This window comes from Myxocyprinus asiaticus, chromosome 26, assembly GCF_019703515.2.
Source record: "Myxocyprinus asiaticus isolate MX2 ecotype Aquarium Trade chromosome 26, UBuf_Myxa_2, whole genome shotgun sequence".
Classification (NCBI taxonomy): Eukaryota; Metazoa; Chordata; class Actinopteri; order Cypriniformes; family Catostomidae; genus Myxocyprinus; species Myxocyprinus asiaticus.
This window is the reverse complement of record NC_059369.1, coordinates 28768215-28781823: the sequence shown is the minus strand read 5'-3', so window position 1 is coordinate 28781823 and position 13609 is coordinate 28768215. Positions and strand designations below refer to the sequence as shown.

Below are 13609 nucleotides of genomic sequence, written 5' to 3'. Positions count from 1 at the left end.
CACTCTGGACCCCACTCACCCTGCCCATTACCTTTTTGAACTGTTGCCTTCTGGCAGGCACTACAGAGCTGTGAGCACCAGAACTGTCAGGCACAGGAACAGTTTTTTCCCCCACTCAGTCTATCCATCTCATGAGCAATTAAAACGATACTATAATTATGTGCAATACACAGCCTAGTCAATTATATTATTTAACATATCCTACCTCTTCTGCATTACATTCCCTTGCACTGTATATAACAGATTTGTATTTGTACATACTGTATATATATTTTTGTCTTGCTGTGTATTTCTATATATACTTATTTCCATTCGCTCTTTATTTTTATTCTATTTTTTTATTATTATTATTATTATTATTATTATCTCTGTCTTTTATTGTTTGTGCACTGGAAGCTTCTGTCACCAAGAAAAATTCCTTGCAACTAAGATGTGATCTAAGAGCTTTATACCGTTCGTGCCATCGAGGAGATGTAAGTCTATCCCTCACATCCTCGTCATTCCCATTAAAAATCAAAGATGGCGCTAGCGTGAATAAGTTCTGTCCTGGTGCTACATCCAGACTGAAATGAATAAAGATAACAAATGACGACCACTAAGCAACAAAGATCACACATGGAAACCCTATTATGTCCAAGTTTTCATTTAATCGAAGTCTTAACTTTTGCGTAGACATTATTTACTTAATCCCCCAAAGCTCACTACATAAACATGGCTTCTCTGCTTACCCTCAGAAAATCTTGCAAAATAAATGTAGAAGAAAAAAAAAAAAAAAAAAAAGACCTTTTCCCACTTATCCCAATGTTGGTATGTCTTCCTGATGAAATCATGCTGTCAAAAGCATACTAAATAATAATTTTTAAAGATGCAGCAGAAAAAAATGAGATGAATCTGATGAAACATCCAGAATTAAATTTTTCTAGCTCTAATATCATATTACAATGTAACTTGAAAAGTGGCAGTTTATTTTAAAGGACACTGAAAGTACATTTAACAGAATTCATATATTTTTAGATTTCAAGCTTTCAATGTTCCAACATACTTTTAAAACAAGCAACTCTTTAAACCAAATGTGTAAAACTACTTCTAGTGTTTGGGAATGACCGTACAGACAGAGGCCAGGTTTTTCTTCTTCAGAGGAAGGTCTGATTGCTTCAATCCAGGACTAACACTACTGACACAGCCAAAACTATTCTTCAGAAACACCAGACATAAACAAAACCAGGCTTTCTTCATTCAAAATGATGAGGTTTACATCAGTTTCACACAAAATAAAAGTATAGATACAAAATATTACAAGGGGAAAAAAAAACAAAAAAACAATGATGTAAGAAAGAATAATTAAAAAGCCTCACACTACTTCATCATGCAAACGTTTTTGGTCCATCTTGTCCCTCAGTTGAAATGGATCAGTTTTTGGAAAGCAGATACAGAAGAATCTGGATTTAATGTTGAGTCTAGTGGGAGGGTGCTGCCAGTGTAATGCCTGTTAAAGACATACTTTTACAGCTGTTTTAGCAGCATAAGGAAATGTGGGATACAGACCTAGCCTAAATTCACACAGATCCAGAGATGCAGGCGGACACATGTAAACCACAAAAACACACTATACCATGCCATTCCAGTCTTCAATCTTCTGGTCTGCCCTCAAATTCTTCAACCGCAGCCATGTTTAACCTTACCACACCTGACTCCACCCTGAATGACCCAACCCCAGCTAATAACACCCACATAAAGTCTTCTGAGAGATGGAGGCTATAACTAGAGTGTAATTATTCACCTAGAACAAACCTCATTGAAGTATGTCATTCATGTTGATACACTATATACATAACCGCAATTGCAAGTATACAATTCTCAGTTAACATACAAATAAAAAAGACCCCCCTTTTTTTAATAAAAATGAAAAATGTTGCTCATAGCTCTTTCCCATATCAATCAAACTCTATTCACTAAAGTGCTCTCAGATTCAACTAACAATGAAAACCAGAAACGCAACAGCACAGAAAAGCAACGAACGCAGTCAGCGTACTGTAAATCTATACATGAGTGAGAAATATAATCAAATATAAAGCTATGTAGGCCCTGCAGAACACCAACAAGAAAAAGAGCATAATAAAACATTTATCAGGTGACATCAATATTTGATGTGAATAATAAAGTGAAGAATGTGTGTTGTGGTGTGTGTGTTTCTCGAGATGAAATGTTCTCTGGTTCACATTGTTCCACTTGGTCTGCTGGTGAAGAGACTGTAACACTGGTGTTTGTTGATGTGCGAGTCAGTGAAGGAGGTTCTACTCTCAGTATTTAGGTACTTTGGTGTAATCCTCCTGTTGAACACTCTTGCACAGGCACATGGATAGAATCATCCCTAAAAGCTGAAGTAAGCAGAGAATATGATCACTATCTGGTCCCTCACACACACACACGCACAAGAATATCATATCAGGCAGTGCACAATAGTAGCATATCAGAAACATGGAAATACAGAGCGGGACGTGTCCCAAACAAGTCTAGAAAAGGAAGAACTTGTTATTAAGGGATGTAACACAAAACTGAGTTTAGTTGTTTACAGTTGTCAATTTGACATATTAATAGAATTTAACTTTTGTTTGGTGTATATCAGCTATTTTACAATGGCTTTGAATATGGCTTATTCAATTAGATTGTAGGGCCGGAACTATCCAGTTTATTATTTAGCTTTTCTGGTTGTTTTACTTATTCATTTGTTAGAAATAATCTCAAATTATAGTTTGCATCCTTTAAGTTGGGGTTAGGTATTTTTGTTCTGAAATACCAGCCTTGCCTCATGACATTTACATAAGCATTGCAACGTTTTTGCAAAACTGAAATTACGTGTATCATTACAAGTTTGGCTGCATTTTCGAAGTGAAATGTCCAGCGGGGGGCGCCAAAACAGAGCAAAATGAGGTTGTAATCAGACAAGGTTAAGTTGAATTTTAGATAGAGGTTTTAAAAAGTAAACCGTACCTCCCTAACCTAAAACATTACCCTATACCTTAATATTGTCCAAAAAGATAAATGAGAGTTTAACAAAACAGATATCCTTACCCTTAACGAACGCCTAACCGATAGTGTTTTAAAAAAATAAAATAAAAATTTACTGATGCAAACATGTCATTTCATGTCACTCCTATGCCACTTTCAATTTCGTGCGTCTTTGGCTGGACTCGAACCGCGGTCGTCAAGTCCAAAATCCAACACTTTGAGGAGAGCTACCAAGCAAGCTAATGATACAGGAATAAGTGGATATAAACTCAGCAAAAAAGAAATTTTTTCCTTTTTCAGGACACTGTATTTTAAAGATAATTGTGTAAAAATCCAAATAACTTTACAGATCTTTATTGTAAAGGGTTTAAACAATGTTTTCCATGTTCAATGAACCATAAACAATTAATGAACATGCACCTGTGGAACAGTCATTAAGACAGCTTACAGACGGTAGGCAATTACAGACAGTAGGCAACTAAGGTCACAGTTACAAAAACTTAGGACACTAAAGAGACCTTTCTATTGACTCTGAAAAACACCAAAAGAAAGATGCCCAGGGTCCCTGCTCATCTGCGTGAACGTGCCTTAGGCATGCTGCATGGAGGCATGAGGACTGCAGATGTGGCCAGGGCAGTAAATTGCAATGTCCGTATTGTGAGACGCCTGGAGACAGGAAGGACAGCTGATCGTCCTTGCAGTGGCAGACCACGTGTAACATCACCTGCACAGGATCGGTACATCCAAATATCACACCTGCGGAACATGTACAGGATGGCAACAACAACTGCCCGAGTTACACCAGGAACGCACAATCCCTCCATCAGTGCAAAAAGTGCTCTTCACTGACGAGTCGCAGTTTTGTCTCATCAGGGGTGATAGTCAGACTCGCATTTATCGTTGAAGGAATGAGCGTTACACTGAGGCCTGTACTCTGGAGCAGGATCGATTTAGAGGTGGAGGGTCCGTCATGGTCTGGGGCGGTGTGTCACAGCAACATCGGATTGAGCTTGTTGTCATTGCAGGCAATCTCAACGCGGTGCATTACAGGGAAGACATCTTCCTCCCTCATGTGGTACCCTTCCTGCAGGCTCATCCTGACATGACCCTCCAGCATGACAATGCCACCAACTATACTACTCGTTCTGTGCGTGATTTCCTGCAAGACAGGAATGTCAGTGTTCTGCCATGGCCAGCAAAGAGCCCGGATCTCAATCCCATTGAGCACGTCTGGGGATCGGAGGGTGAGGGCTAGGGTCATTCCCCCGAGAAATGTCTGGGAACTTGTAAGTGCCTTGGTGGAAGAGTGGGGTAACATCTCACAACAAGAACTGGCAAATCTGGTGCAGTCCATGAGGAGGAGATGCACTGTAGTACTTAATGCAGCTGGTAGCCACACCAGATACTGACTGTTACCCCCAATTATTCAATTTCTGTTAGACACACGTCTGTGAAACTTGTTCAGCTTATGTCTTAGTTGTTGAATCTTTTTATGTTCATACAAATATTTACACATGTTAAGTTTGCTGAAAATAAAAGCAGTTGAAAGTGAGAGGACATTTATTTTTTTGCTGAGTTTATGTAGGTGGGTCTGTAATACAAGTGTTGAAATGTATTGTTTTTCCAAATTTAAAGTGTTTTGATATCATAACATAGCGGGGGTGAGTAACAGAGTGAAAAATAATTTTTTATAATCAATTATTATTGAATTGTACTCATGATTTGTGTGACAATGAATAAAACGCACAGTTGTTGTAGCAGCTCTAGTGTTTATTTTACAGGAAACTACAGCGAAACATAGAAAGCAGCACATAAAAGCCAGTTTGCAAACATTTATATAGAGTAACGTTCATTCCATGAGACCAGGTTGCGAAATACATTTGCATGCCCTCGCAATACAGTTTGTGTTTTCTCACAATAGTTTGTGTTCCCACGCAATAAGTTTTGTGTGCCTTTGCAAAAGTTAAACAATGGTTATGTAGTAAAACCATAACCACAAATTATTATTATTATTATTATTTTTTTTATCATAGTTTTCATTTTCCTGTATTATTTCTATGGTTTCACTAAGAATTTGTGAGGGAACGCAAATTATTGCGAGGGCATGCAAAACTTATTGCGAGGGAACACAAAATGTATTGCAAGTTGCAAGTTCGATGAAGTTAAAATATTTCATATTGTATTATTGCCCATTTAAATATATGCACATTTACACATTTATTACACATTTTGTTACAAGCTTATTTTTTTGTTAGTTTTTTTTTATGCATAATTTGTAGTATTTACAAGTATTAACACTGAGTTTACATTATGTTGTTAGACCATAGTTCTTGCACTTACATTCATGTGATGAGCGAGACAAAGCTCGTCAAAGCATGCATGATGACACGGAGGCAGAAGGACTTGCAAATTCACAGTAATGGTGAAGATGCCACACCAACTAGTGGTTGAAATAATTATTGCATTTTGTGCACTGCGGTCCATAAGACCATAAGCCGAAACCCAAATCCATATCAAGACTTTAAATGTTGAGACCCAGACCACAACATTAAGACTCCAACTCTGCTCTAAGGGGCTCCGTAAGTTGCAAATAAAAAGTGAAAATAATTTAATGAGATAAAGTTATGCATTGCCACAACAATTATAAAATATAAACCGTTGTATTTGTTGAATCTCCACTAAAAAGAACAACATTGTGATATATACAGTGACTGTGATTTAACTGTATTCTTAAGCTTTTGGTCATACCACCCACCCCAATCAGACCGTAAGAGCCATTGTAAAAAATAAATACAGAAAACAAGGTAAACAAAAAGAAATGCGAGTCTGTGAATACAAAAGGAATATATTTTACAAGAAGATTTACCTCAATCACTGCTATTCCAACACAGACTCCCAAAATAACTCCATGGTTCCCTAGGAGCCAGTCCTCCATACTAGATATACAACCCTGGGTACAAGGAATGGAGAGAATAAAAAAAAAAGCAAAGAATGAAAAGAGAAAAATGATATGTTTGGAAATGATCCTGAACATACAGAGCTCTCCAAAGCTAACAAAAGAAGACACAAACAGAACAAACCAAACGGGAAAGAAAATGAAAGTGTAGAAAAAGTCACAGGAAACTTCATTGGGATTTTCAGTAAATGGTTTGGAGTTTGCTTATTCATACAATGGCTATATTTTGTTTTTCATGACTCACAACTGTATTTTCAGAGTGAGAGCAGTAAACCTGTGCTGTGTGAATGGAACCACAGCTCAGTTTATATGCAAATATAATAGTTTGAAAGCTGGCATGCAAGTGTGGCATGGCCTTAAAGAGGGCATGCTATGAGCAGTAGCACCACCTTTTGCCAGGGTTATAAATTTATTTCTCACTGATAAGTGCCAAATGCTTGAATAGGGACTGGAATCAGAATTGTTGGCAGCAAACAAATGGTGAGCAGGCTGACGAAAGCTGATATCCTGTCAGAAAGGAAATCCAGATCCATATATTGTTCTAAAAGCTGATCGAAGGACGGACAGGGGCAAAATGTGCACAGATGGTAAGGGAACCTTAACTGGCAGTAGGTAGCACAAAAGCCAGGTTTAAAGTAGACTCATTGTAATAGCAATTAGAAATACTAGTGTATGTACAATGATTAGTGGTTCTATAACAACAGGGTGAGGGCTGAACCTTTTGCTATCGATTTTAAGATCAGAAAAGTTATAATGTCAGTGTCAACAATAAAACAACTGTGTACCGTAGTGAAGACAGGCCACTCAGGCACCAAACTCTGACACAGGCCTGTTTCTTTCATATCTGTGCCACTGATGGATTCATTTCTGCATGAGCATGGATACAAAATCTGAGAGCTGTTCTTTATCGTCATGTTCTCGGTCCAGTTAGATGGTCCAGTCCAACCACAGCACCCCATCTGAAAGAAAGAAAGAAAGAAAATAACTTTTGGTACACACTGGAACAGTATATAACTCCAATTCAATAACTTAAATATTGTTTCTTTCACACAGAAAACAAAGCTATGATAGAAGTACAAGTAAATCATTTTGTACAAAAAAAAAAAAAAAAAAAGGTTTAGATGTACAATAAATATTGACATTACAGTAAGAGACAGAAATAACAAATGGAACAATGGGAAATGTGGGAGGAAACCATAGACAATAGCTTAAGGAAAACCGCACAGCTCACCGTTCTCTGGAGGTAATCCCAGGCATGCTCTGATGTCTTGTTATGACCAGTGTAGTTCACCAGAATTTTGTTCACAATATTGGACATCTCTTGTTTCAGCTAAAAATAAGCATGTGGAGATGTGTTACAGTAGTTCTGCACAATCTGAACATTATGTGAACTGAATAACACGCTTTGTATTAACATCTGATATTTCAATAACAACAGAAAACATTAATACATTAAATAATGCTTGAAACAAAAGTAGTGTTCATATTTGGACCTTGACATGTACAGTAAATGGCCGAATCGGGCATTTCAAAACCTTATACATCTAAATGTAAAACTTTTGAGCAGTAAAACACTTTTAATCTAAACGTTACCAAGTGAAAAGTATGTTTGAAGTGTCTTTGTGTGTGTGTGCGTGTGTGTGTGTGTTGGCGCAGAAGAATGCTATGAGGGGGCTAAGGCCATGATGAACCAAAACTTAAAAAGACTGCATGGGCGTTTGCAGATAGGGTGTATGACATTGCTGTGAACCTCGCCCTATTCTGAGAAAGTAGTCACCATGCCCTATGGTGAACTAAAAAGAAAACATGCCCTAGCACAGACTCCCTTTACCTGCTCTCCAAGACTGGTCGTATAGGTAAACAGACTATACTGCAGGTTAAAAATCTATGCAAACATTACAGATAATGCTGTCACATAGAGAGGCTAAGAGCATTTGTGCTTATCACTGTGGTTAGGCCCAGTGCTACTTAACTAAACTGATTCAAGAAAGGCTGACCAAGCACAATTTAGTTAAACTCCTGAATTAGAGGATGTATATACTCCCTAACACTATTACTCAGGCTAACGAGAATTAAGTGCAAAGGTGTTGATGTTTCATCATCAAAAGTTTGAAGCTACAAAAAGCACATAAAAGGTACAAAAGACTCCAGTAGCTTAATCCATATCTTCTGAAGCAATATGATACTATAGGTGTGGGTGAGAAACAGATTCATATTTAAGTCAATTGTTTTCCTGTAAATTTGCCTCCCTGCCCAGTAGTTGGCAATATGCAAGAAGATTGCTAATCCCCAAAAGCAAATTTTTTATCTTTTTCTCACCCACAGCTATCCTATAGCTTCTGAAGATATATATTTAACCACTGGAGTCATATGGATTAATTTTATGCTGCCTTTATTTGCATTTGGAGCTTCAAAATGTTGGTACCCATTCACTTGCACTGTGACGGCCTACAGCGCTACAGAGATATTTTTCTAAAATCTATGTTTGTGTTCAGCAGAAGAAAGTCATACACATCTGGGATGGCATGAGGGTGAGTAAATGATGAGATAATTTTCATTTTGAGGTGAACTATCCCTTTAAATCTGTTTGGTTAAAATGTTTACACATTTCAAACTTTGCTTCTGAAGAGGGCGCTGTTGTCAATAAGCTCCATCTGAGAAAAGAGGGAGAGGGGGAGTGGAATTCCACATCAAACACACCACCTGTTTTTGTGTTTCTTAGGGAAACATCTCGTCATGCCACACACCCAAATTTCTACTGAAGGGTGAATGTTATGCAGTGGAAAGTGAATGCAGGTCCACTTCCCCATTCAAATAAATTAATTCAGGCAGGCAATGCTCCGATTTTCTTTGTCTACTGTTTTGTATAATTGTAAAAAGTTACTATACCCTGTCATCACCTGCTAACTAGCTCAGACACATTTCCTGTAACAGCTAACATGGCAGGTCAAGAGCAAAAGGGGTTAAGAAGTTACAGAACAGTCACAGCTTACAAGAAAAAAACGTTGCAAGCTAGGAAGGCACTGTTGCATGAAACATCTTTTTTAAATACAGCAGTGAAATGTGAAATTCAGAAATGCCATGTCACATCAAACAGTCATAACACACTATTCATAACTTCTCATAGCAAACAGAAATAACATCTACTGGGAACACATTTGTTAATATTAGTAAATGCATTATGTGTTATTAACTACCAATGAACAATTACTTTTTTTACAGCATTTATTAATCTTGGTTAATGTTTGGTTAACTTACCAGGTCTCTCTGGAAGTAGATTAGGACAGCGGCCGTCACCTGGGCGATAAGGATGAGCAGGAGACAGGTGAAGTACTGTCAACAGGGGACAGAAAGGTCAATTAACAATTATTAAAAAATCAAAAAATGCTATACATCTCATTCATAGCCTTTTAGGTCTTAAATATCCTTTTAGTGATATCTAATGGTAATCCTGATGAAGATTGGACAATCTTTTGTCTTTTTGTCCGATTAACAAACTAACAATAAACAACGTGTGATTACATAAAGTAAAGAGGAATGACAGCTGGCCAACTTCATTTTCTAAATGGGTCAGACAGTTTAACAAAGACACTTGCTGACCCCAAAGCTTATCAAGTGATCAGTTGGGTACTAATATGGCCCCAAGTTCTTTCACAGACCTCCCCTAAACCTCACCAGCTTATCCTTGTCAGTCCAGCTCAGTGAATCCAGTAGTATTAACCTCAGAGAACAATTCTAAACAAACTCTTTATCAAGAGCAATACTAGGTGGGGCTTGGTCGTTTCACCATCTGACCAGGGTGGGGGGCGTCAGAAGTTTCTGGGGGTCACAAAAAAATCTATGGCCCCTAGCCCCCCCCTTTAGACCCCACCACGCTCTTTATCATTATAATGGAGAAGGGTTTTATGAACCTCCCTGATCAGACATTCTGGGCATGAATAATTCTGCTTTTGCTCTGACTGTGATTACCAGGGTCTTCTTTGAATGTTCCACTCTCTCAAATAAACCTCAAACCAGCTGGCCTTGCAGTATGACAAACTGTTCAATATGCACAAAAATTCACAAACACAGTGACACGATAGGCAGAAATGGCTTCAGGTTGTCTACATTGGAAGTATCAAAGCTGCACTTCACTGCGGACTAATCAGTTTGAAAATATACTTCAGCAACTGTAAAATGTGTGAAAATCTTACTTGTACCTTACTTGATTTTTAATGCAAATCCACTGATATTAAAATGTATTTGCAGTGGCTACTTTAGCTAAATAAATAAAAAAAGAATTTTAATATCGGTCCAGATGCATCTATGATTAGAAACAAAAAATGATTGTATTAGACCAGAGAACAGAAACATTACGAGCTGGTGTAATGGTCAGAAGTTGTCTACATTCATAAAAAAAATAAATAAAAAAAATCGTATAAAACACTGGGGAACCTCTCTATCATAACTCACCAGTCCAAGTAAACAGCGGATCTCATAAATGGCACCAATGCAGCCAAGAAATCCCATGAGCATGGAGAGTGAGCCAGTTCCAATAAGGATGTAGACGCCAACTTTCAGCGTGTTGGAGGACTCATCTGCATGGGCACAGAAGAAAGCATTCACAGGATAATAATTACTAGTATCAATATGGAATAAAGAACCAAAAAATTATTCAGATCTGATTTATATCTCTCTCACAAACACACACACTTAAAACCTCATTACTTAAAAATAAGACAGAAAAATAAAGAACAGCCATATACTAAACTCCCTTATTCAACAGAGGAGCGGCAGGAGCAGAGAGGCTGAAAATTAAACTGGTGGGTGGTTAAGGGGTAGGGTTGAGTGGGAACAGGAGGGTACATGGTAGGTTTTCTGCACTCATTTGCTTGTCTCTCTTCTGCAGCTACACACTTATCTTGCTTTGGGGTTTGAAACTCCCCAAGTTTAGATCCGTGCAAAAAGTTTAGATCCGTACAAAGGGAGAAGTCTCATTGACACATGAATATAAACACAGTCTGAAAAATGGCTAGGTTTTGGTGCAGTTAGCATGTAATTCACTTCCCCTTATCATTACTGTTAAAACAATGGATTCAGGTCTAATTGGCTTAGTTCAGACAGGCAGACATTTTTGTTATATCCGGCTCAAATCTGTTTAGACAACTGTAGCTTGAACAGAAAGAAAAACACATGAAATCATGATTTAATTTTTTTTTATAAAGAATAAATAAAAATAATAATCCGATTAAAACAGTATTTGAAATTGTTTTCATCATTAAGGAAGACATGTAGCCTACGTATGTAAGGTCACACACACAACTTGCAGTTGTGTCTACAGCTATGTCTGAATTTCCTAATTTATGCTCACATGTGGCATTTGTCAATGTACTCAATGGTGAATGAATGAATGAATGAATGAATGAGTGGTTTTGTGCAAATAGTCTCATGAGTTCAGCACCATTAACAGAGTCAAATTTTCCCATCTTCTGTACTGTACTCTCTTAAGTCTCTTGGTGGCGTGCATTACTATAACACCCTCAAAACACAACAAGCCTCTTCAATACTTCTATAGTGGCTCGGCCTACAATGCTGGTTTGACAACAATGAACGTGGCAGTTAGTCATAATTGCATAGAAATATTTAGTCATCATTATTTTCTCCATATGATTATATACGGACTCACTAGAAAATGACATATCTATGGCCACGAAATGGCATAAAGGTGTAAAAGGAGACAAATTTACACTATAATAATTTCAATCTCTTATTAAAGTGGCACAGCAGTTAGAGCACATACTCCAGACACACTGAGCTGTGGTGTTCAAGTCCATGTTCAAGTGTTCTGTGAAGTATCTTAGCTACACATAAATCAGTACTTTAAGTAATCAAAGACATGAAAACAGCACTCATGAGCACTCATGAGATTACAAAGTATAGTATACATCCCTCCTGCAATGCAGAGAAGAAACCAGTTCAGCTGCACTTAGCCTTAGTTAGAGAAAAAATTGAGCAAACAGATGACAGAGTTCGTCAAAACCACAAGCATCTATTTTCAATACCATTTGTGAAGAAAGATATTCACAGTATAACCAAGCCATCTCTCTTGTAAATTTTAAGCCCCAGTGAATATCACTGGCTTCTTATAAAGGAAACATACATGAATCTAAAATTTCCACCAGTTCACAAAATAGCACCTTAGCTATGAGGTTATGTTGGCCTTGAATAACCCTAAAAGCAAAACCATGACATTAGTGACAGATAACTATTTTGTTTTATAAATGGAGAATAATAAATGGTCAGTTGGTTTGTTCTGTAATACCTCTTTATTCAAGTGAAAATTCCTGTTTCTAAACATACACTTCCTGCCTTACGAATAACATCTGCTTGAGGGTAAATCTGCAGTTTCCACTGCCTCTGCATGTGTTTGCTTGTAGTGGCTATGATGTTCTCGATGTACAATGGTAAACACTCTTGTACATCTGCAAAAATACAGTCCCAACAGCGGTTTTCACTAGAAAAATATTCTTAAAATGCGATATATCCTAAATCATCAGCTGAAACGGTTTAAATATTTTGTAACCTTTCAAGCACTTTTTTCTTTGCTATGAAAGGCAAACAAAATATGTAAAATACAGAAAATGTTGTGAACTTATGTCATTGAAGAATGACAATTCAAAAACTTAATAATTTGCTCACCCTCATGCTGTTCCAAACCCAAATGACTTTCTTTAGTGGAACACAAAAGGAGGAATAATTGTAAAGAAAATTCTGTTCACTTTTTTTTTCATCTACTTACAATGAATGGGCACTGGAGAGTTCAAGCTTCAAAAAGGATTTTAAAGCACCATAAAAGTACCAAAAATTTGGTCAATTCAACCCCTGCGCTATATTCCAAGTCTTCTGAAGCCGTACGATAGCTTTAGGTGAGAAAATATTGAAATTTATCAATTTTGAAAGTTATCCACTGATCTTTCTCTGGATGAATGTAAGTCAGGTTTGGAATGACATGAAGGTGAGTAAATGATGACAGAAATGAAATTTTTGGGTGAACTATTCTTTAACAGTAAGAGGAAGATTAATTCTTGTATTTAACATGTACAACTCCAGGATCCTGCAGACTCTGTCAAATACTGACATATTGGCATCCAAAGCTCCTTTTATTTAACCGAACATTTTCTCATGCTGTAACCTGTTTCAGGTATTCGGCAATAACATTGACTCCATAACACAAATGATCATGCCATTTAAAGGGGAAGTAAAACCTTTAATTGAAGAATAGGGATGAGATCACAAAAAGCTATATATTGCCAAAATTCTCAAGACTCTTTCATAGTCAGTTCCATGGAACTCTATAAAAATAAACATCAAGCAGAGCAGGAAAAAATATAAAACAGATCAAGAGAACACACCTTCCCCTTTTTTGTCGTGCTCAACAGGGCCCTAGACCACAGACTAGACATTTGCCGATATTCAGTAATAATTAACATGCACAATATTGTTATCGTGAGCATTTCAAAATACTGTGAAAAATTCTAAATAACCCATTAACCAAATTGTTTAGATTTTTCTAAATGCAATCTAGCATTTCTATCAATAAATGAACATTCCCAATACTCTAACAGTAATAGGAAGACATACCAAATTACTTTGTATGTACCAAAT

General features: G+C 37.2%; 1 protein-coding gene across 3 annotated transcripts in view; it reads right to left on the bottom strand.

Annotated features, from left to right (window-relative positions):
• Positions 1 to 944: 944 nt before the first annotated feature.
• Positions 945 to 13609, bottom strand: part of LOC127416832 (CD82 antigen-like) — a 31220-nt gene continuing 18555 nt past the window's right edge. For all 3 annotated transcript variants that reach the window (XM_051656396.1, XM_051656398.1, XM_051656397.1), the window contains exons 4-9: positions 10418 to 10542; positions 9224 to 9298; positions 7197 to 7295; positions 6751 to 6924; positions 5876 to 5959; positions 945 to 2378 (exon numbers count right to left, since the gene is read on the bottom strand). In XM_051656396.1, the coding sequence (XP_051512356.1) occupies positions 2301 to 2378; positions 5876 to 5959; positions 6751 to 6924; positions 7197 to 7295; positions 9224 to 9298; positions 10418 to 10542 (635 nt within the window). In that variant the 3' untranslated portion in view covers positions 945 to 2300. The remainder of the gene's footprint in view (positions 2379 to 5875; positions 5960 to 6750; positions 6925 to 7196; positions 7296 to 9223; positions 9299 to 10417; positions 10543 to 13609) is intronic.